At 38.2% G+C, this 25,665-nt stretch overlaps 2 protein-coding genes across 7 annotated transcripts in view; one reads left to right on the forward strand and one right to left on the reverse strand.

Moving 5' to 3' along the window:
- Positions 1-5,408, reverse strand: part of oxr1a (oxidation resistance 1a) — a 321,181-nt gene extending 315,773 nt beyond the window's left edge. For all 4 annotated transcript variants that reach the window (XM_061949091.2, XM_061949083.2, XM_061949075.2 and 1 more), the window contains exon 1: positions 5,261-5,408. The gene's annotated coding sequence lies outside the window, so the exon portion shown is untranslated. The remainder of the gene's footprint in view (positions 1-5,260) is intronic.
- A 13,039-nt stretch (positions 5,409-18,447) lies between these two features.
- LOC133592133 (uncharacterized) overlaps positions 18,448-25,665 on the forward strand; it is a 37,613-nt gene continuing 30,395 nt past the window's right edge. For 2 of the 3 annotated variants that reach the window (XM_061944684.2, XM_061944700.2), the window contains exons 1-7: positions 18,448-18,785; positions 19,069-19,098; positions 22,057-22,219; positions 22,314-22,385; positions 22,483-22,559; positions 22,910-23,010; positions 25,270-25,386. In XM_061944684.2, coding sequence (XP_061800668.2) covers positions 18,744-18,785; positions 19,069-19,098; positions 22,057-22,219; positions 22,314-22,385; positions 22,483-22,559; positions 22,910-23,010; positions 25,270-25,386 — 602 coding nt within the window. In that variant the 5' untranslated portion in view covers positions 18,448-18,743. The remainder of the gene's footprint in view (positions 18,786-19,068; positions 19,099-22,056; positions 22,220-22,313; positions 22,386-22,482; positions 22,560-22,909; positions 23,011-25,269; positions 25,387-25,665) is intronic. The other variant, XM_061944692.2, reaches the window with a different exon arrangement.

The following is a 25,665-nucleotide window of genomic DNA, read 5'->3' on the forward strand; positions in this document are numbered from 1 at the left end:
AAACATTACGATTTGATGCGATTCGATGCAGATGAAAGCTTTGCATGGTGAAAAAAAAATTAAATAGATCATGTATTATGTCAGAACAATGTCATGTGTTTTTTATTTTATTTAAATAGACACAAACAAAACAGGCGATTCCTGTATTAATTATGGGCAAAGAGTAGAACTATCAACTTCAAGGCATTGCAATCTATAAACTTCACGAAAACAAGATGTAAACTAAACACTTTTGGAAAGGCTACCAAATTTACTGTTTGCTCAGGTAACAACAATAAAATACAAAGAAAAGCAAGCAGTGCATCAAGCAGAGGTTTTATTGTGTGAATGCTCCAAAGCATTCACACATGGTTTTCTACACCAAAATTAATCTTTTTATTCTTCTTCTTCTCCAGATTTTGGCGCGCTCTACCTTCCACATTTTTCTCCGATTCAAACCATTCCAACTTCAAACTATTCAGCCTATTCGGGAATCACAGGCTTTCTCTCGACAAATTCAAAAAATTCCCAGATTTCCCGGACATTTTTCCCATTTAAAATTAATTGGCCATTTTTCAAACTTTCACCATTTCCACATTTTTCGACCTATTCATACCATTCCACCTTAAATGATAAATGATAAATGGGTTGTACTTGTATAGCGCTTTTCTACCTTCAAGGTACTCAAAGCGCTTTGACACTACTTCCACATTTACCCATTCACACACACATTCACACACTGATGGAGGGAGCTGCCATGCAAGGCGCTAACCAGCACCCATCAGGAGCAAGGGTGAAGTGTCTTGCTCAGGACACAACGGACATGACGAGGTTGGTACTAGGTGGGGATTGAACCAGGGACCCTCGGGTCGCGCACGGCCACTCTTCCACTGCGCCACGCCGTCCACCTTCAACACATTCCGCCGTCCTGGAAATTCAAACTCCTCTTTTTCTAAGTTCCAAAAAATTCTAGGGTTTTCCAGAATTCCTGGTTTTCCAAAGCCCTATTTCCACCCTTTTTTCTGGCGACTACTCCTCCCACATTTTTCAACCCACTTCAACCGTCAAAACATTCCTCTTAATTAGGACAAAAAAAGTTGTCCTAGTTGTTTTTTGATCTGGAAAAATTCCCGGTTTTCCCGAAATTCTAGGAATGCCGTAATACCATTTCTCAATTCAACATGTTACTACTTCAACATTTCTCGACCGGTTTGAAAAATTTCCACACCAACCATTTCAACTCATTCAGACCATTCAAGTTTTTTACCGTTTTCAAAAAAATTCCCGCTTTTCCCGAATTTCCCATATTTTTTTGGAAATTCCCATTTCAATCAATGGGACATTCTTCAAAGTTCCACAATTCTCATCTGATTCAAACTGTTCCAACTTCAAAATATTAAGCCTGTTTGGGAATTGTGTGTTCTACTTCAACAATTCTAAAAAAAATTCCAGGATTTCAGTTCAACTTGAGCATTGGAGCATTCAAACGCAATTCCTTCAGGAATTGCTTCAAATAGTTGTTAAATGTTAGTGCCACCAGGTAAACTAAGGCCATGTCCACACGAAAACTGATCCTTAATGTAAGCATACTAATCTCTGCGTTTAGGCCTCTCGTGCACACGCAAACGCATATTTGTGTCTTTAAAAATGCAGACTTTTACAAATGCTGGCCAAAGTGTAGAGTTTCAAACCTCTCCGTGCAGCGTATGCATGTTCACGGCACAAACGGAGACTTGTACTCCTCTGATGACATCATGGCTGTGCGCTGTCATTTGCAAAGCTCAACAACACTGCCTTGCTGTCTTCAAACACATTATAAGAGGATTTACTGTATGTTTGAACGTAAATATGCTTCTATTTCCACTCAACATTGACAAAAAAAGACACATAAAAATAGGCTTTGCGACACTCCCGCCAGTTTCAATGACAGTCAGCTGTTTTGGACACGATTGCCGTCAGACATCCAACTGATGGGGCAGCTTTGACAAGAGGGCTTTTTGCTTTGTGTCATAAGAAAGGTGCAACAGTATCTCATGTTTTTATTTCTTTGTTTAACGACAGATCATAAAGGTAACCTACTTGTGTTGCTTCCATTTGTGTTGAAGGAGCCAGGCGTGAATGTGCACGTGCCCGAGTGACTAAAAAAAACATGATGTCTCCTTCCTTCTTGTTAATGTGAAAGACAATGTACATTTCATTGCACATGTATCTCTATATTGACCATTAAATGCGTTATAATTTCACAGGAGTCCATGCGTTTATAGGCACTTATACATACATAAGGGTTTCCTTGGCTCGTTAATGCGTGCACATTTTAGAAAGAACACTCCACATGTAATATATCACCATGTTGCTGATTAAACATGTTATCATTTTGGGTTTCAGCAGCACATGCGTGCATGCGAGCTTTAAACACTAAAAAAAAAGATTCATAATGTTCCCAGCGCTCTGTGTAGGTGCAGGCTGGTTTTAAAAATAAAGTACATGTCATTTTACGTCTAGTATATCAAAGTAAATATTATAATAACATATGTAATGCCACCAGGTCAGCTGTTGCTGCTTTTTCCAGGCTTCTGTTTGGACAAAATGTGCATGACAGCAGGTGTATGAGTTTGTGTGTAGACATAGACAGTTTTGAAACTACACTTGTGTGGATGGAGATCGTTTCAAAACCCCAAATATGCGTTTTTGAAACTCTACGTATCATACTTGCCAACTCTCCCGATTTTCCCAGGAGACTCCCGAATTTCAGTGCCTTAAAAACACGCTCCAGCGTTTAGTTAGCAAAATTAGATTTAGATTAGAATTAGATTTATTGGTCCCCGTTGGGGAAATTAATTTTCACTGCCGTACATTTAAACAATAGACATTATACATCACAAAGCAAAAAAGACATCATACATGACCAACACATTTATAGGCTTGTCAGACAGGTCAGCCGGGCCTGCTGTGAAGGGCGGCTATAGCTGCAGGGATCAGGCTTTTCCTGATCCCTGGTTCTGTACCTGCGCCCTGATGGTAGTGGGATTATGTATTGGTGTATTGGGTGACTGATATCCTGGACTATTGTTTTTGCCAGTCGAGTGATGGACCTGTGGTTTAAATCTGAAATGTTGGGTGTGGGTAGGCCGATGATTTTAGCTGCTATGTTTGTAATGCGTGTGAGTTTGGTCCGGTTAGTTACAGAAAGCATGGTGAAAAAACATGTGGAACAGTACAGAAGGATGCGTTGAACAATGCTTTGGTAAAGTAAGCGAAGCAGATTGAGCGTATCCCTGCTACTCTGCCTCATACTGAATCAGGAGGAATCATTGACACTTAGCCATGACAACATGGAGAAGCTGCTGATGACGTGTTTGACGGAAAATCAGGTGCAAGGAGATACTGTCAAAGTCTAGTCTCCAAGTTAAATACTGTACATTAATATTACGTCACTTTATAAAGCTACTGTCGTTGTTTGCGTTACATTATATTGTATTGTTTTTCATAGAAGTTAGTTTTCTTTTTAAAACTTAGACTTACTTTTATTGTCATTCAAATTTGAACTTTACATATCAGATAAGAACAACATTTCATTACAATAGCTCGTTGTAGTGCAGGATAAAAGAGCAATAACGTGCACTAGAGATGCGCGGTTTGCGGGCACAACCGCGGAGTCCGCGGATTATCCGCGGATCGGGCGGATGAAATTTTAAAAAATTAGATTTTATCCGCGGGTCGGGTCGGGTGGTTAAAAAAAATTAGATTTTAAATAGATTCAGGCGGGTGGCAGTTAAACCAATTCGGAAATATATATACATAGTTAAATGTTGTTACCCACATACAAAAAACGAGTAGGCACCTGCAGCATATGCCACAACAGAAGAGAAAAAAAAAAGAGATGGACACTTTTACGGAGCGGAGAAGGGACGCCTCGCCGGGGTCCGGGACCGAGGCCTCTTCCCCCGAGAGGGCCCCACCGGGAGCCGTAGCTGAGGCGATCCACGAGAAGGGCCCGACGCATGTCCAGGGTCACCACCGCGCCCACCGCACCGACACCCCGCCTCCGCCGCGGCCGGCGTCACGCGCAGCAGGTAAGCAGCTTACCTGCCCGCCACCCCCGTGGCCGGGGGCTCGTAACAGGGGTCACTCCGCGCGCTCCGCCCGCGCAGCTTACCTGCCCGCCACCCCTGTTGCCGGGGGCGCGTAACAGGGGTCACTCCGCGCGCAGTGCGCTCACGAAAGGGGTGGGGCTCACCCTGGTTGATATAGACAGCAGCTAGGACGGTGGCCATGGAAGTTGGAACCCGCTAAGGAGTGTGTAACAACCCACCTGCCGAATCAACTAGCCCTGAAAATGGATGGCGCTGGAGCGTCGGGCCCATATACCCGGCCGTCGCCTGCAGCGAGACGCGCTTGGAGGTGCGCTCAGCGCGGCTCCCATATGATTGCGCACTGGTGTGCGTCTGGGTCGTGACAGCGTGGCACGCGAATGTCTGTGCTGCATTGGATCAGTCTCCTTTCTTTAACAGGCAAAAGCTTTATAACCTCACTAATGCCTTGCATCGTCTATATTAGATATATAACAACGGGCGGATGCGGTTCTGATCAAATGTTAGATCGGGTGGATTGCGGATGGTTGACGACTTTCTGATGCGGTTGCGGATGAAATAATTGCCTATCCGCGCATCTCTAACGTGCACATATAAATAAATAGATTACTGTACAGATTAATATATTGCACTTTTTCATACGCATCAAAATAGCCATGTTACGTGTTAAATATGTGCCATTTTGGGGGACAGGCACCGATTAAATAGATTTTAATTCATTTCAGTGGGAGATGTAGATTTGAGATACAAGTATTTTGAGTTGAGAGCCCCATCACGTAAACAATTAAGCTTGTTGGTTGAGGTACTATATTGTCCAGTAACAACTTAAATAATAATTCATACATTGGTCGTACTGTTTATTTGTCACGAGACTTATTTGAATATTATTTGAACAGTTTGGAAAAGAAGACCAAGAACTGAAAACTAAACACCACACTTAAAACCAACGCAGCATCAACATTTATCTGACCATAAATGAACAAATAAAGTTTCCCTTTTGAATGTAAACCATCACAACACGCATCAAATCACTTGTAATGACATCACCGCATCCTGCTATTTACAAACCATTTAGGCTCTTTTGCTACGCGACACTTTTGAACATGAAATGTTGAGAAGGACACAACATTAGCAGCCTGGGACCGGTGTGTCAAACAACACGCGAAGTCCGAGTGGACATCTTTACTTACTTCCAGTGCGACGTCAAGCCACGATGGAAGAAACATCATTTACGTTCAAAGTGTATCTTCATCAGGCGAGCACCATAGTGGGAATGAACACAACACACACACACGAACACATGCGGAGTCATTTGACCTTCTCCCCACAGAATGTACCATCTTGAGGCGGAGGATAGGGGGTGGAGTGGACCGTACCAACATGGCGTCCTGGCCAGGCAGGGGGGGTGCTAGCCCTGCAGAATAACATGTCCATGTAGTGTTCATCCAGTTGACAAGCAATTATATGTTTATTCAATTCATTTTGATTTAAATTAAATATTGAATGTTATATGTATGTAAAAAATAAATAATAAAAAAAAAGCCATAAAGTTGATGCGCCAGAGGCACCCCCTAATAAGGGAAACATTAGGCCAATTAGGATAAAAAAATTGGTACATTTTTTTAAATCTGATCTTTTTATAGGGCACGAGATAGAGGAGGACAGGTTCTCAAGCCAGAAAAAAGAATACACATCACAAAAAAATCTTTTAAATTATTTTTATTATGATAGAATGGTCTCATTTCATAGAGTAAACTCAGTGTTTTTCAACCTTTTCCGAGCCAAGGTACATTTTTTTCATTGAAAAAATCCACACCACCAGCAGAAAACATTAAAAAAATGAAACTTAGCAGCCGATATTGACAGTACAAAGTCGTTCTTGCAATTGTTGGATATGAATTTGAACCATAACTAACCATGCATATTGTCGGAGGCAGATATTTACATATATCCGTATTTAAGTGTTACTTCTTTATTTTCATAATCATATTACAAAACAGCTAGTGTTTTTCTTCCAATTGTGATCTTTTGGTTGTCTGCAAATACTGCGTGCTAACCTTGAATATGGAATGTAAGAAAGAGAGATACTCCTTCTTTTATCTCTTCTCATGTCCAGGTGCGGAGGACAGTGGGCATGTGTTTTGGCTGGAGGGACATGACTGCGAGGGTGGGAGGGGGAGAGACTTAAGAGGGGAGAGGGTTTTTCAAGGGGGGGTGGGGGGGTCAGACCATCTTAGCGGCGCGATTGAATGTTCTATGCTGGACTGGTCTCAGTATGTTTACAAAGCTTTGCAAATATATTACAAAATACCTATTCTGTCTCTGGTGGTTTTTCTACTCAGCTTTAAGTGTCGTAAAGCTCTTGTATCAAAGTAGGTGTACTGTCACGACCTGTCACATCACCTCGTGACTTATTTGGAGTTTTTGCGGGTTTTCCTGTATTTTAGTTCTTATCTTGCGCTCCTATTTTGGTGTTGATTGTCATGTCATGTACGGATGTACTTTGTGGACGCGGTCTGCTCCATTTGCTGTAAGTCTTTGCTGTCGTCCAGCATTCTGTTTTTGTTTACTTTGCAGCCAGTTCAGTTTTAGCTTTGTTTTGCATAGCCCTCCCTAAGCTTCAATGCCTTTTCTTAGCGGCACTCGCCTTTTGTTTATTTTTGGTTTAAGCATTAGATACCTTTTTACCTGCAAACCATCGTCGTCGTTCCCGACATCTACAAAGCAATTAGCTAACTGCTGCCACCTACAGATATGGAAGAGTATAACACGGTTACTCTGCCGAGCTCTAGACAACACAGACACTCAACAACAGCACATTTGCGGATTATAATTACTGGTTTGCAAAGAATCTTTGTAACCCAATTAGGTGAAATTACATAATCTCCTACGGCACACCAAACAACACTAATGTGCCACGACACAGTGGTTGAAAACCACCGGAGTAACCAACACGACCTCAACTATCAATTAGAAAAAAAAGTGAACCATACTCACATTTTTTTCCCAGTTCTCTGACAGGGTTGAAGCATATCACACTAATAATAAGTAGTCATACCAAAGACTATACAAATAGGGACCCATTACCTCCCTGCTTGGCACTCAGCATCAAGGGTTGGAATTGGGGGTTAAAACACCGAAATTATTCCCGAGCGCGGCCACCGCTGCTGCTCACTGCTCCCTTCACCTCCCAGGGGGTGGAACAAGGGGATGGGTCAAATGTAGAGGGTAATTTCACCACACCTAGTGTGTGTGACTATCAGTGGTACTTTAACTTTAACTTTAATATCCATCCATCCATCCATTTTCTACCGCTTGTTGATATACCACAATATATCTCGCCTGACTGATTAACTTTAGACCTATCTTTCATCTCAACAATTAAGATGTCCTAATTAAACAAAACAAATTAACTAATTTGTAGAACAGTGAATTAGTTGATTTGCCTGCTTAGTTATTTTCCTCCCAGAATGGATGGCTCAGTGATTAGGGCACTTTTTTGGGACTCAAAGGATGTGAGTTTAAACTTTAAACAGGACATGTCCAAATGTTTTTATTTATTTAATTTTTTTACTGATTGAACAACTATTTTGAACTTTGAACTTGCTGCGTTTCTCTCAATGGGTTGTTTTGGGGGGTTGGTGTTTTTGACATTTTCAGCATTTGTCTTTTGCATACTGTATGTGATTGCAGATTTGTTTTTAATTTGCAGGATTTGTTTTGCTATTCGGAGTACCCCCGCAGCATATAGTGACATTAAAAAAACATCCTACTCAGAAATACAATATGCTATACTGTATGTCTGTCTCTTATTATATATGGTTTCCATAATTGTCCATATTAGTTTCAATTAAATGGTTTTGAAATGTCATCTTCCTGGTTTTGACTTAGGTCAAAGCGGATGTCCAAAGTGCATCTCAGGGGCCATTTGCAGCCCGCAGTTAATTTTATTATTGAACAGCAACACATCCCAAAAATACAATGAGAAAAAAAGAAAAAAACACAACAAAAATGGTAAAAATTAGCAAAAAGGCATAATGGAAGGAGAAAAAATAATAAGACAAAGTTGACATGTAGGCTGTTTTTTTCACTTTACAGCTTGAATTGTTGTCCTTTCAGGAAATGTTTCCTGTATTTTGGCCATATTTTTTGTTGTGTTACTCCATTACCGGTATATATGATTTCTCCTAAGAGTGTTTTTTTTATGTCAAATTAAAAAATGTCAAATCCAATTATTAGCAATTATTACACCAACAGATCTATTTTATTTTTTAAAAGGCAAAAATATTTTGGATTTTTTTTGTAAATCAACATCAGCCCTCAACAAAAGTGTATTTAAAAAAAAATTGTAACCATTTGAAAGCCTTTTGATCAAATGATGTCGCAGATTTCAATTAGTACACATTTGCATAACATTACTTATTTTATGTATTTAAACTTGTGACATCTCATTAAAAGGCCTTTCCAAAGCGTCAACATGTAAATAAAACAAAAAACCAACAACATAACATGTTAAACATGTTTGGGATTGAAGTGTATTGACAAACTTTAAGCAAAAACAAAGTACAGTACAGGCCAAAAGTTTGGACACACTTTCTCATTCAATGCGTTTTCTTTATTTTAATGACTATTTACATTGTAGATTGTCACTGAAGGCATCAAAACAATGAATGAACACATGTGGAGTTATGTACTTAACAAAAAAATGTGATATAACTGAAAACATGTTTTATGTTCCAGTTTCTTCAAAATAGCCACCCTTTGCTCTGATTACTGCTTTGCACACTCTTGGCATTCTCTCGATGAGCTTCAAGGGGTAGTCACCTGAAATGGTTTTCACTTCACAGGTGTCATAGTTTTGATGCCTTCAGTGACAATCTACAAGGTAAATAGTCTTGAAAATAAAGAAAACACATTGAAATGAGAAGGTGTGTCCAGACTTTACTGTACTGTACTGTATATATACTGTATATGAATCTGAAATGTTTTTACACCCTTTGAACGTAAGGACTTTTATGTTCTTCTTGGATTTGAACATAATAAAAATTAAATGTCCACAGAAGATTAAATATATCAGATTGGTTTTAGTCCTTTACAGGTGTGAATGTGTTGTAACATGTTACAATAAATGGGACAATGCAAATTAATGAACATATACAGTGAAATGTAAATGTACCAGATTGTAGCTAAGGACTAATTTCCATCTGCAGTCCCCAGCAGGTCGAGGGTATATGTAATATAACCTCAACCAGCAAGGGATCATCTCTCACAAAGAAACAAGCCCAGGTTTCCCACTAATTCAGCGTTATGGTAAGTTGTATTTTTCATGCACTTATTTTCATTGTATCTATCTTTTACACCTTGTAGAACGGTTAGTGAAAATAATGCCTACATTATATTGGCCCCTGGTGAAAAAAAGATTGGGGACCCCTCCTTTAGAGTGCTTCAATCAAAGCTTTCCAACTGACCAGAATCCATTTATATTGCTGTTATTGTCCCAAGTTTGTTCTTTTTGTGATGATGTATGTACAACCATGTATCTCATCAAGAGAGACTCATGGAAAAATACAGAAAATACTTGTCTGGTCAAATTGACAGTAGCAGGACGTCATGCCTGCTGAGTTGGAAACTGGATTTCTCAAGTATAAATGAAGACTTGTTAGTGTATTGATTGATGGTGCACTTCAGCAGTGACAGGGTGAAATCAATGAGCACGGCATGGAGCCTGAAGACTGAGTGTTGAAGTCTGCAATACCTCTTAAACACCCCTGAGCTCACTCATAAATATATGAAGGAGACGTTGTATTTCTTCAGAAAAAACATATTTTCTTTAAAGGAAAACCTGTTTGGGCTTTACAAGCAATTATTCTTATTTGCTAAACCAGGGGTCCCCAAACTTTTTGACCCGGGGGCCGCATTGAGTTAAAAAAAATGTGGCCGGGGGCTAGGCTATATATATATATATATATATATATATATATATATATATATATATATATATATATATATATATATATATATATATACATATATATATATATATATATAAATAAATATACATATATATATATATATATATATATATATATATATATATATATATATATATATATATATATATATATATATATATGTATGTATATATATATGTATGTATATATATATATATATATATATATATATATATATATATATATATATATATGTATATATATATATATATATATATATAAATATACATATATATATATATATATATGTATATTTATGTATATATATATATATATATATATATATATATATATATATATATATATATATATATATATATGTATATGTATGGATTAATAAATGGGCGAGAAATGACAAATACAAAAATAATAATAAAAAAGAAATATAAAAATAAATTTAAGTTGGGACTTCCTGCAGGCAAGATTTTGGACGCTGGCCGTCCGTATCCGGCCCACGGGCCGTAGTTTGGGAACCCCCTGTGCTACCTTGTATGATGTCTGTTAAATGTGCCCCCATTAATTGTGATTTAATAAACCATGCCAACATGCTGTGATGTACCTGTATTACCTCTTTTTTGAGGAGATGAGATCAGGTAGAGAAGAAGTGGGATGTGATTTTAGAAAGAGGCAGAGACACATCAGGGGAAAGACAGAACAATGAATTATTATTTTCACTCTTCTATTTTTACAAGCTCTCCTACAACCCCACAGCGCTGTAAACCCAGGACGAAATGTAATGTGTAAGACGTGCTGAATGTCAAGGCTGGAGGAGGACAAGCAACACCTCTAAAAGGACTACTGCCTCCAGAAATGGCACAAATGGCAAAGATGGTGTCAAGGTAACCTGGCACTGAAAGGACTCCTAGTTTGTATAATGTGTGTGCACCATGTGTCAACATGTTACACACAGCCCAAAGGAAGATTACTCGTTTCATGTATGAGAAATACCTAATTATAATAAAAAGGAGTAGAAATGCAAATAACATTCTCTTCTTTTCTGTAGACGCCAAAGGACATAGAATAGTGTTTATTCAAGTATAGAATGCTCTCATTCCGACAGCTACAAACCAACACACACACTTACAGTGCACTGAAAACACTGTAAATGTCCCTGACAATGTAAGTGGATGCCATTTAAAAAATATACCATAGTCATTTTTGTGTGAAATATTGAGAAGTCCACATGGAATGAGTGTGTCCGATTACACAAAGGGGAACTGATGTGGGTAGCACACTGTAGTAGTAGCCTCTAAACCCGCTCTTCCAGTGCAGAACATGGAACTTTACCACAGAAACAGAAAAATTACTATATGATCAGGAACTTTACTATAGAACCAGGAAATTTACCCTGAAACCAGGAACTTTAACACAGAACAAGGAACTGTAACCTACAAAAGGAACTTTACTCTCTAGAATGAGGAATATTACCCTATAATCACAACTTTACCACAGGGACAGGGACTGTACCCTACAAGCAGGGACATTACCTTAGAATTGAGGAACTTTACCACAGAACCAGTATTTTTATCCAACAACCAGGAATTTTACCACAGAACCAGGACCCTCACCCCGGAACCAGGAACTTTACCACAGAACCAGGATTTTTACCATACTTGCCAACCTTGAGACCTACAAATTTAAGTATTTCTTATATATATATATATATATATATATATATATATATATATATATTAATATAATACATACTTGACTTTCAGTGAATTCTAGTTAAATATACATATTTAGTATAAATATATATATATCTAGTATAAATATATATATATATATATATATATATATATATATATATATGTATATATTTATACTGTATATATATATATATATATATATATATATAAATATATATATGTATGTATTTTATATATATATATATATATATATGTATATATATGTCTTAATAAGGTTATCCAAAAAATAGTGCTCGATACCGTAGTAGAGCGCAATATATGTATGTGTGGGAAAAAAAAAATCACAAGACTATTTCATCTCTACAGGCCTGTTTCATGAGGGGGTTCCCTCAATCATCAGGAGATTTTCTGATGATTGAGAGAACCCCCTCATGAAACAGGCCTGTAGAGATGAAATAGTCTTGTGATTTTTTCCCCCCACACATACATATATATATGTATATATATATGTATATATATATATATATATATATATATATATATATATATATATATATATATATATATATATATATATATATATAAACATATAATTAAAATAAATACTTGAATTTCAGTGTTCATTTATTTACACATATACTCACATAACACTCCTCTCTACTCATTGTTGTATTTAAAAGTGCAATGCTTTGCATCCAGTAGCACAGCCTTTGAAGGAGCGTAGGTATGGGCAGTGTAATATTCTAGGTTGGAGTCAATAACTAGGCGAGGTGACGAAGTTACGTCTCTTTACTTCATACTTCAGAACCGACTCCCACACTTGCATTAAATATGTGCTATTTGGATTTACACTGTATGAAAAAAAATTGGAAAAGGAATTTTAACTTTGCAACCTCATCATACTATTGGCCAAGTTTTATATTCATAAATGTAAGTTTCTCAATACCCGACCAGTTTTTTGTGCCTTTAAAACGATTGAGTGAGCGTTAAAGATGTCCCAAATGTTTTCACTTTCAAAGCGATACTGGAATCATACATACTTTCATTATTTTGTAATGTAGATTGTTAGACAAGGTTTGATCAAGTGAAATTATTAAAAAACTAAGAACGATGGTAGGTATGTAAAACACTAACCTATTTATTATTAATTGTCTGAAATGGACTTGTGCCGTCTTAGAATTGAAGTTGAACGGTAATTGTTTTTGGCGACACCTAATGATCACAAAAATGTATTAAGTTAAGCTCATGACACATTAAGTTGAATGATGCGGACACGTTTGGTACTGTATACATTCTAATACGCTTTTGCCTTGGAGACTTTGTATGAGTAAGTAATAAGCAACTGTGATAATTTGATATTTGTTTATATTGACAAATGTCCTGTTCAATTATTATTACGTATGTCGAGCTTGTGTGCTATTGTTTGCTTAGCTGTTGTGTAGCTGCTTGCTCCTTGTAGCCTATAGACTACCATGTTCACCGTTTGTAAATGACTTGACTAAAATTAAAAAAAAGATCGACCTTGTGTGCTTATGGGAGGACATTAACACACGCTGCAGAACTGCTTGTATTGGAACGCTCGTATCGGAAAGTTTAGATGAAAGCGGATATAATCCAATCGCTGTTTTTTATGCTGATATTGGACCAAAATGTGATACCAATGTCTAATAGGTGCACCTCAAGTGAGCGTAAAAGGTCAGTATAAATATGTATTACATTTGGGAAGCCACCCTTTGGCGGGCCAAACCAAGCGACTCAGCGTGCCACATTTGGCCCCCGGCCCCACTTTGGGCACCCCTCCTCTAGAACAGGGAACATTACCCGACAACCAGGAAATTCACTCTAGAATGACGGACTTTACCCTACAACTAGGAAATTTACCACAAAAACAGGATTTTTATCCGACTACCAGGAACGTTAATCTAAAACTAGGAACTTTCGACTACAACCAAGAACATTTTATCACAGAACCAGGACTTTTACTCTACAACTGGCAACTTTACCACAGAACCAGAAACTTTAGACTACAACTAACAACATTTTATCACAAAACCAGAAAATTTCCCTTACAACTTGCAACTTTTCCACAGAACTAGGATTTTTACCCTACTACCAGGAACTTTACTCTAGAACCAGGAACCTTAGACTACAACTAAGAACATTTTATCACAGAATCAGGAAATTTACCCTACAACTAGCAACATTACCACAGAATCAGGATTTTTACCCTACTACCAGGAACTTTACTCTAGAACATGGAACTTTAGACTACAACTAAGAACATGTTATCACAGAACCAGGAACTTTCGACTCCAACCAATAACATTTTATCACAGAACCAGGAACTTTACCCAACAACCAAGAACATTTTATTACAGAACCAGGAACTTTACCCTACAACTCGCAACTTTACCACAGAATCAGGATTTTTACCCTACAACTGGCAACTTTACCACAGAACCAGGAACTTTAGACTACAACTAAGAACATTTTTATCACAAAACCCGAAAATTTCCCCTCCAATTTGCAACTTTTCCACAGAACCAGGATTTTTGCCCTACTACCAGGAACATTCCTCCAGAGCCAGGGACTTTAGACTACAACGAAGAACATGTTATCACAGAACCAGGAACATTCGACTACAACCAATAACATTTTATCACTGAACCAGGAACTTTACCCTACAACCAAGAACATTTTATCACAGAACCAGGACTTTTACCCTACAACTGGCAACTTTACCACAGAACCAGGATTTTTACCCTACAACTGGCAACTTTACCACAGAACCAGGAACTTTACCCAACAACCAAGAACATTTTATTACAGAACCAGGAACTTTACCCTACAACTCGCAACTTTACCACAGAACCAGGATTTTTACCCTACAACTGGCAACTTTACCACAGAACCAGGAACTTTAGACTACAACTAAGAACATTTTATCACAAAACCAGAAAATTTCCCCTACAACTTGCAACTTTTCCACAGAACCAGGATTTTTACCCTACTACCAGGTACTTTACTCTAGAACCAGGAACTTTAGACTACAACTAAGTACATTTTATCACAGAACCAGGAACTTTACCCTACAACTGGCAACTTTATCACAGAACTAGGATTTGTACCCTACTACCAGGAACTTTACTCTAGAACATGGAACTTTAGACTACAACCAAGAACATTTTATCACAGAACCAGGAACTTTACCCTACAACTGGCAACTTCACCACAGAACCAGGGTTTTTACCCTACAACTGGCAACTTTACCACAGACCCAAGAACTTTAGACTACAACTAAGTACATTTTATCACAGAACCAGGAAATTTCCCCTACAACTTGCAACTTTACCACAGAACGAGGATTTTTACCCTGCTATCAGGAACTTTACTCTAGAACATGGAACTTTAGACTACAACTAAGAACATTTTATCACAGAACCAGGAAATGTACCCTACAACTAGCAACTTTACCACAGAACCAGGATTTTTACCGTACTACCGGGAACTTTACTCTAGAACCAGTTACGTTTTCCTAAAACAACAAACTTTAGCCCGCAACCAGGAAGTTTACCCTGTAACCAAGATTTTTAATCCAGAACCAGTAACTTTACTTTACCCATAGTCAGGAGAATTGGAAGTTCTGAGTGGAGTGTGCATGTTGTGTGGGCATTCTCTGGGTAGGCCTACTTACCTAAAGTCAGCTGGGATTGGCTCGAGCTCACTAGCGACCCTAATTAAGACAAACGATATAAAAACATGGATGGTTGGTACTCTTGTTTTGCCAGTGCTGTGTAAAGTAACATACCAAGGTTAAGGGCCAAGAGAATGGCATTCACTGCATGCTAAAAGGAGATAGTTGTCTGATTACGCCAGCTTTCTCCTCAGTCATAAATATGTGGTGCCCGAGGTGGGAAAAAAAGATGCGTGGCCCTCCATCATATGCTTTAATCAGCCATTGGTGCACTAAAACCCAAAACAACACACATACAAACCCAAGTCAACGTGACAGTGAGTCAATACCTAACATTCAGCATTCTTAATAACCGCAATGAATTCACTACATGGTCCCAGTTACCATTAATTTACTGAACTGCATTTGTTGCTGGGTTTCTATATTGTATAGGAAGTATTACCTGGATGAATGCACAGGATATTCTGGCTTTGTTGTTGCATTTATAAATTAATGAGTGAATGGTGTAGCCCAGGGGTCGGCAACCCAAAATGTTGAAAGAGCCATATTGGACCACAAATACAAAAAAGTAATCGGTCTGGAGCCGCAAAAAATTAAAAGACTTATATAAGTGTTTTAATGAAGACAACACATGATGTAAGTGTCGATATTAGCTATATTAGCCTACTATCAAAATGACTTTAAAAGTCTTATATGAGTGTTATAATGAAGACAACACATGATGTAAGTGTATATATTAGCTATATTAGCGTACTGTCAAAATTACTATGTGTCGGAGGCTGACGCAAATCATTGTTGACAGAAATGTTGAAATGTAATATTTATTCTACACATTTTTACAACATTGGAAAACATTAGTAAAACATCTCAGAGGGTGAGATAACTCCTGGAAATGACTGTCTTAGAATGGTCAAAGGTATAAATGTGCGTGTCCAAGTTAAAGGAAACGTCAGGCTGCCTTCTTCTAATTGATTTAATACAATCTTTGCAAGCTGGGTAATGTTTGCTGTGGTCTGGAACAACATGGCACACAAACAACTATCAGAAATGCAGCCATTATTACATACAGATAATGTGTCATGAAAAATAGAAAAATAAACTAAATACACAGAGAACATAAGTAAATGAAATTAAATGAGCTCAAATATTAAAAACAAGGCATAATTATGCAATATGTACATACAGCTAGCCTAAATAGCATGTTAGCCTCGATTAGCTTGCAGTCATGCATTGACCGAATATGCCTGATTAGCACTCCAACAAGTCAATAACATCAACAAAGCTCACCTTTGTGCATTCACGCACAGCATAAAACGTTTGGTGGACAAAATGAGATGAAGAAGGAATGGCATAAAATACGTCTTTCTGTGGCTGCGTTGGAGAAAGTTATACATGTAAACAAACTGTTGATTCACAGTCCACACAACAGTGAGTTCAAAGGCCGCTGAAATTAGTAGGACAAAATGGCGCTCGCCAAATACTCTCATCAGTGAAGCATAAACACGAACATATCAAAAAGAGGGCTTTAACTATTAGGAAGGTTTGTGTCGTGTTTGTCCTTCTACAGAAACCATATTACAACATTATTTTTCACCCCATTTTTTTCCCATTTCCATACATTTTTGAAAAAACTTCATGGAGCCACCAGGGCGGCGCTAAAGAGCCGCATTTGGCTCTAGAACCGTGGGTTGCTGACCCCTGGTGTAGGCGTAGGCGAGTGATTCTCAAACTGTGGTACGGGGCCTCTATCTAGAGCAGTGGTTCTTAACCTGGGTTCGATCGAACCCTAGGGGTTCGGTGAGTCGGGCTCAGGGGTTCGGCGGAGGTCAAGACACACCCGACTCATTGTGTAAATAAAAACTTCTCCCTATCGGCGTACTACGGATACGGCAACAGCAGGTGTGAAATTTGTTGTGGGTTTATGCACTGTGTTGGTTTTGTTCTTTGAACAAGGTGATGTTCATACACGGTTCATTTTATGCACCAGTCAAAAAAAACATGGTAAGACTTTAGTATGGGGAACATATTCACCATTAATTAGTTGCTTATTAACATGCAAATTAGTAACATATTGGCTCTTAACTAGTCATTTCATAAGTACTTATTAATGCCTTATTCTGCATGGCCTTATTATAACTCTAACCCTCTAACCCTAACCCTAACCCTGACCAAATAACTCTAAATTAAGTCTTCCATCCATCCATCCATTTTCTACCGCTTATTCCCTTTGGGGTCGCGGGGGGCGCTGGAGCCTATCTCAGCTACAATTGGGCGGAAGGCGGGGTACACCCTGGACAAGTCGCCACCTCATCGCAGGGCCAACACAGATAGACAGACAACATTCACACTCACATCCCCACACTAGGGCCAATTTAGTGTTGCCAATCAACTTATCCCCAGGTGCATGTCTTTGGAAGTGGGAGGAAGCCGGAGTACCCGGAGGGAACCCACGCAGTCACGGGGAGGACATGCAAACTCCACACAGAAAGATCCCGAGCCCGGGATTGAACCCAAGACTACTCAGGACCTTCGTATTGTGAGGCAGATGCACTAACCCCTCTTCCACCGTGCTGCCCAATTAAGTCTTTGTTTCTTATAATATGTTCCCCATACTAAAGTGTTACCAAAAACATATACATTTGTCTTGAATTTAATTTTTTTTAATTTTTTAATTTTTCATTAAAGAAGGGTTCGATGAATGCGCATATGAAACTGGTGGGGTTCGGTACCTCCAACAAGGTTACGAACCACTGTATTAAAACTGTGACGACCGAGCTGGCGTTTCCACGTTAGTTTGTGGAAAATAGCGACTCCCAAAGGCCAGAACGCCAATATCCAATTTTCTGAGTCTTATTACATTACAAAGTGACAAGTATGTATTAGTGAATTCTATAGTCTATCGACTGATTATGCACGTAAGGAATATTTACATTAAATATGTTGGTGTTGGTGTGGGCTTTTGACATTTTTGCAAAGCTTTTACGTGATAAGTTTGACTTTCATCGGCTTCCGTACATCAACCAGGAAGTGACTGTCATAACAATCCACATGCAGCAGTACGTCCATTCATCCATTTTACACTTTTTTTGTTCACGGTCTCTTAGAGCTGGAGTCTATCTCGGCCAAAAGGCGGACTCCGTTCCGGACTTGTCTCTAGTCAACGACAGGACACACATAGAGACATACATTTCACTCACATTCACGCCGTCAGGGGAGTAGCGACGAACCCACGCTTGCTGTAGTCACACTGCCATTGTAAGAGTTCTTATTTCCAGTTCTATATCTCTTGCGAGTTCTATATCTCTTGAGTTGGTTAAACATGAAGAAAGAACCCAAAGCTCAAGCTGCTTCACCTGGGAAGGTAATCTATCACACAATGTTTAGTTTGACAAGTATAGAGATATCCACAGTGCTTCAATTATGCATTACAAACCTTCATTTGTCTTATAAATATTCATGATATTGTTGTCATCTTCAAACAGTGTCGCTAACTTACTAAGCGTCAATCTGTTTGCTCTGATGGCATTACTACACTCCCAATCATAGAAGTTTGTATTATTTTATTGAGACAAAGATTATTTATGTATTTAATATTTGTATGCTTACTATGGTATATTATTTATTTGTTCACTATTCTGTTACAGAGAACAAGGAAATCGGATAAAATTGCTATGGTATGAAAAGTTTTTATTTTTTATTGATTGATTGATTGAGACTTTTATTAGTAGATTGCACAGTGAAGTACATATTCCGTACAATTGACCACTAAATGGTAACACCCGAATACGTTTTTCAACTTGTTTAAGTTGGGGTCAAGGTTCAAGGTTCAAGGTTCAACTTTATTGTCCCCTCGGGGAAATTTGTCTTGGGCACAGTGCATCATATGCTTTCTTAACATACCCAAAAACAACAGAACAAAAACACAAGCACAGACACAACCACAACCATACAACTAACATTTAAACATCAGAACATGGCATAAAATCTACAGTATGGAGATAAAGATAGTAGAAGTACCAGTGTGCATTGCACTAGAGCTCATGGATAAAGTGCTTAGTTCTAAAGTGCTTAGTTCTAAAGTGCTATGTGCTAAATTGCTATGTGCTAAAAAAGTGCTAACCTATGTATTAACATTCTATTGCACATTGTTGGTCAGCTTAATGGAGGCTGGGACAAATGATAATTTAAGGCGGTTAGATTTGCATAGTGGGACCCGGAGTCTTCTCCCTGATGGCATGGTTCCATATTCAGGGAAGAGTGGGTGTTGTGAGTTGGAAATAATTTTCTTAGCTTTTTTCCTAGCTGCCTGCTCATAGATGCTCTGTATAGGCTCATATTTTTTCCTCCCTACGATTTTCATTGCCGTTTTATGCCTGCCGGCCAGTTTGCTTTTTAGCTTAACGGTTAGGTTGCCAAACCATGAGGTGATCCCATATCTAATGATGCTCTCTACAATGGCACGGTAGAAAATCATCATGATGTGGCTGCTTACGCCGTACAATCTTAATCTTCGCAAAAAATATAGCCTCTGTTGCAGTCTATTGCACAGTTTGTCAATATGTGTCTTCCAGCAGAGAAGATTATCAATATGAACCCCTAAATATTTATATGAGGATACCTGGGTGAGTTCCTGATTTTTGATGACCACTGGCTCATGGTCAGTCACTTTCCTCGGATCCAAAACCATTTCCTGTGTCTTGGTCACATTTAGAATAAGATGGTTGGTATCACACCACCTAAATGTAATTCATGATACATATATATACTATCAGATATATACTATCATCATAATACAGTCATCACACAAGATAATCATCATCAGAGTATAGACATTGAATTATTTACATTATTTACAATCCGGGGTGTGGGATGTGGAAGGGGGGGTTAGGCTTGGTTGTTATCATCACTTCAGTCATCAACAATTGTATCATCAGAGAAATGGACATTGAAACAGTGTAGGTCTGACCTGGTAGGATATGTACAGCAAGTAGTGGACATAGAGAGAGAGAGAGAGATCAGAAAGCATAAGAAAAAGTATCTACATTTGATTATTTACATTTGATTATTAACAATCCGGGCAGCACGGTGGAAGAGGGGTTAGTGCGTCTGCCTCACAATACAAAGGTCCTGAGTAGTCGTGAGTTCAATCCCGGCCTCGGGATCTTTCTATGTGGAGTTTGCATGTTCTCCCCGTGACTGCGTGGGTTCCCTCCGGGTACTCCGGTTTCCTCCCACCTCCAAAGACATGCACCTGGGGATAGGTTGATTGGCAACACTAAATTGGCCCTAGTGTGTGAATGTGAGTGTGAATGTTGTCTGTCTATCTGTGTTGGCCCTGCGATGAGGTGGCGACTTGTCCAGGGTGTACCCCGTCTTCCGCCCGATTGTAGCTGAGATAGGCTCCAGCGCCCCCCGCGTCCCCGAAGGCAATAAGCGGTAGAAAATGGATGGATGGATATTAACAATCCGGGGAGGGTGTTAGTTTAGGGTTGAAGTTGCCTGGAGGTGTTCTTTTAGTGCGGTTTTGAAGGAGGATAGAGAAGGAGGATAGGGTTAAATAAGCTCTGCTTCTTCCTACTCCTTTTCGGACGCGCTGTAATGCAACAACTGGAATTCTGTGATGCATTACATTGTATCGTATGCATGTTCGAAATAAAGTGAAACTGAACTGAACTGAAACAAGTCAAATACATACAAAACATTTTCTCACATGTACAACATCGTACCTTTTATACTACCAAAACTGGTAAGCCAACTGTCAATGAACAAGATCTGGGAAAATTGACAAAATTCACAGAGGACTTTGGACAGGAAGGCGAGTTTCATCAATGCAGAACTGGGCCAAACCAAAGCAAAAATAATTGCAATGTTATATTGTGATGTGAGGTACACATTTATTCCAAATAGTTACAGGACCCTAAAGGTACCTGCTGCGTTAAAAATGTGTTTAGTTTATAGACAATACCTATTATTTGTAGTATTTTAATTATATCATTCGCATCCATCCATTTCCTACCGCTTGTCCCTTTTGGGGGTGGGGGGGTGGAGCCTATCTCAGCTGCATTTGGGCGGAAGACATTCTAATTGTAGTATAAATATAGTTAGGGAATTTAGGGCCATTATTAATAATCATTTTATTTCTGTAATAATGATAATAACCCATCCATCCATCCATCCATTTTTCTACCGCTTGTCCCAATAACATTTTCTGTATTAGCATATTTGATTATCGCCATCGTCTCAATTCTTTTAACTGTTTTCATTTTAAAAATATCTTGTTTTTTCTTTTTTTCCCCTTCAAGATTACACTTAATATGTGTTGAGATTTTATTATCTTATTTAACTATCCACAATTTATGAAATGTTATTAGTTACTGTACACTTAACTGAAAAAACAAAATATGAATCAATAGTTTTTTGAATATAATTTAGCGATTTAATACATTTATCTTTGCAGACCTAATTCATACTGTTCTGGTGTCTTAGTTTTAAGTGGTGGTCAGATTGATCACCAGTTTACCGAAGTCTTTTTTGTCTGGCTTTATACTCATTTATGAATACTTTTTTTCTAAATTGGTTTTAATGTGTAATTTAACACTGAAGCTGTTTTTTCCACTCGTTCTAAAAAACAGGAACCAGATGAGAGACAAAAAGGCAAAACTGAGGTTAAAAGCGGACTCTCTCACAGCGCTGTGCTCATGAACATTGGAAAATGTTTGCTTCTAATCATCATCATCCCTCCATTCCTTAACTATGCATCGCTGCAAAGAGAAGGACAGATGCTGCTGCCAAAAGGTGATCAGTTCACTTTTTACTTTGAGACTATCCTTTATATTAATGTTCATGGTTCTGAAAATTTTTTTTGTTTTGTTTTCCTGATCTCACCTAGATGGGCGTATCTTCGATGTTGGCTTAGGTCAAAGGATGCATCTCTTGTGCAAAGGGCAGGGAAAACCAGTTGGTAAATGCCATGAGTTTTTAAAGTACAATATTAAAAGTCTGAGTTTGTTTTGTGGCTGAGTTTTATTGCCAGGCTAACTCATCTCTTATGTGTTTAGTAATACTGGATGCACCAACCGGAATGTCCTCAGACATTTGGTTTCATGTCCAAGAGAGCGTTGCCACAATAACAAAGGTGAAGAAATTAAACAAACATATTGTTTAGATGTTTTTTATCTTAAAAAAAAAGGTTTGTGGAGTCGTGGCTGATCTTATGGTTAATTCGCCTGACTTCCGTGCAGGCAGCATGGGTTCAGCCCCCACTCAGTGACAGTTTGAATACAAGTGTCGGAGCACATAGACAGTCCTTGCTGTGGCTCTGCCACATCGTCTCTGCTCCAAAATAACTCAGCACAGCGGAAAGTCGGGGCTGACAGCCTGCCCCATGTTGTTTGTCTGAAATGTTATGTGAATTAGGTCACAGGCTTGCTTGGTTGACTTTCACATCCCCATCCTCAGAGTTTTTCTTTCCCGTACTCTGTACAGGTTTGTACCTATGACCGAATTGGACTTGGGTTTAGCAAGCGTCTGATGCAGAATGAGACTACTGGAACTGAGAAGGTTTGGGGTATATCCACAACTGGACGGTGAGCATTTGAAATATACACAATGTGAAGTTGGGATAATACAGAAATTGCTACAATGAAGTAACGTGGTACCTTGCTTTTATACGCCCAACTTTTAATATGATTCGTTTTTTTGTTTTTTTACAAACATTTTCACAGTTAACCTTGTTTTTCATAGACCGTCTCAATTATCGCACTTTCAAATATTGTGCGTAACACATTTGTCAATTTTTCATTCTGTGGAAATTGAGAGCCCAAACAAAAAATCCCACGTGCTGGTGACTCAGTTGCTGTATTTGTTTTATTAAGTACAATGGCAAAATAACCTACCATGAGGCAAAATTAAGTTGCAAGTCTCAGCACTTTGATAAAAAAGGTAAGAACGCTATTCAATTCAAGAAATAACTCACAACAAAGTATAAAATTGGCATCTGCATGGCTCTTGCCTCCCCTCCTCCTTCTCCACTCATCACTGTCTTTGCTAACAATAGTCTTCCATGAAGGTAAAAGTGATGTTAAATAGTAGTGCTACAGCTATCAATTGTTTTAGTAATCGAGTAATCTACCAATTACTTTGATTAATTGAGTAATAAAACACATTTTTTTTCTCAATGCCATAACCTTTATTCTTTTGTTCTAATAGATGTACATCTTTAACATTGAAATTGCACTTTTTACATGTATGTAATAATAAAAAACAGTTGTTATTAGTTATTTGTTGTATTATTAGTTATATTATTAGTTGTTATTTGTCAGTTATTAGTTACACTCATTAAATGACTAATCGAAGTAACAAAATATAAATCGAAGCTTTTTTCTAATCACATTAATCAATCTAGTAGATTAATCATTGTAACCTTAGTTAGATGTTAATTTATCCAATAATTTGTCATTTACATTGTTTTCTGCAAGTAAAACTACATTTATTTCCTAGAAAATGTGTTTTGTGTTAATATCTTTAGGTGGCTGGAATGGACTAATTGGATTTACATAATTTGTTATGGGAATCATTTCTTTAGATTAGTACAATTCAGTCTTTGTCTGACCTCTTAGAAAATAATAATAACGGAAACAATGGTACTACTATGTGTTCTAAGTCAGCAAAATTTAATGGTTAATAATATGAATATACTGTGTACATATTATGGTACATGCTTTGTTTAAGGGGTGTTAAGTGGAGGTGCATATCATTTTACAGAGATATTTTTTTCTCCAGGTTGCACATGCAACTCTGAATTCAAATGTAAGTCACTCGGGCAAATTCCCTTCTTTGTAATTAGGCACCAACCCTGTTAAAGCTATTCCAACAAGTAGTATAGTTTATAGCATAATCAGCATCAAATTTGATATGAATATGAATTTTAGCAAGTCACTACCATTCAGCCAAAAACATTATAAGCTAAAGTGGGTTTGTCTGATGCTTCATACATCAGTTATAAAGTAATGAAATAACACTTCGATAAGTTCAGTTGAATACTGATGAATTTATTTATTTTGTATGATATAGTTGTGAATCAGTATGAGAAGAAGAGTTTCATTTGGGTGTAACGCTATTATAATAGTGGCCAGCAAAAAGCTCTGACTGTGCCAGCCAGGAGTGACTGATGTGACATCTTTTTCTGCCTTGCTCCATGTAATACTGCTTGGAACTATGTAGTAAATCTAGCGGTCTTTGACATCAGAACTCATTTGGTGTGCTTTAAATCTCCAAAGGATGAGCACCAAACAACGGTCAGCAGTCTAGATTTCCTTGGCATTTGGCCCAGCAAACATGCAGCTGCCCATTTTAGATGCAAGCAATCAATTTCCCTGGATGCAATATCTCAAGGGCTTTGATGGCTGCCTAACCTTAACCCTGTGAGTCTCCTTTTCAATGGGACACATCGTGTTTGATGGATTAGCGAAGCGTACGTGGGACACCACAGGGCTATCAGAGATGAGCAACTGCATCTCGTGTAATAGTGATGCTCCTTTGCATAGTATTGTAGGGTTTCAGAAACATTATTTTGGTACCACTGAGATGTATGCAAAGTTGAAAACCAGTGAATTATTTTATTTTAGATTCAAGTCAGTTATTGTTGTTAAATTGTCCTCTTTTCCATCTTGATAATCGCTTGCAAGTGTTCATCAACAGATTAGAAATGAATCAGTGCAATTATATCATCTTTCATTTCCATATTATGTGGTCTAAATGAATAAATCAACCTCCTGGCCTAGTTTGCACGTGGCCTGGTTTTATTTTTTTCTGACCAAAGACATATGAGTTGTGTTGTCTTCAAGGATGGTAGATGATCTGCACCGTCTGTTGCTGGCTGCTGAAATCGCCATGCCCGTCATACTGGTTGGCTCTGAGATCGGCACACTCAATAGCAGGTTCTACAGTCACATACATGATGTGTAAGTCTCAAAAAGGAATATTGATTTCATTTACACAAATGTTTTGATACAAAATCATACAATCAAACATTGCAACACGGCATATTGTAAGAATTTTGTTTCAGATTCTGTAAATTTCACACGAATAATTTACTTAGCACTATTGGTGCCTCATAATAAGATGGTCTTGGGTTTGATCCCTGGACTCTGGGTCTTTCTGTGTGGAGTTTGCATGTTCTCCCTGTGACTGTGTGGGTTCCTTCCGGGCATTCCAGCTTCCTCCCACCTCCAAAGACATTC

The sequence above is a fragment of the Nerophis lumbriciformis genome, linkage group LG04 (genome assembly GCF_033978685.3).
Source record: "Nerophis lumbriciformis linkage group LG04, RoL_Nlum_v2.1, whole genome shotgun sequence".
Classification (NCBI taxonomy): Eukaryota; Metazoa; Chordata; class Actinopteri; order Syngnathiformes; family Syngnathidae; genus Nerophis; species Nerophis lumbriciformis.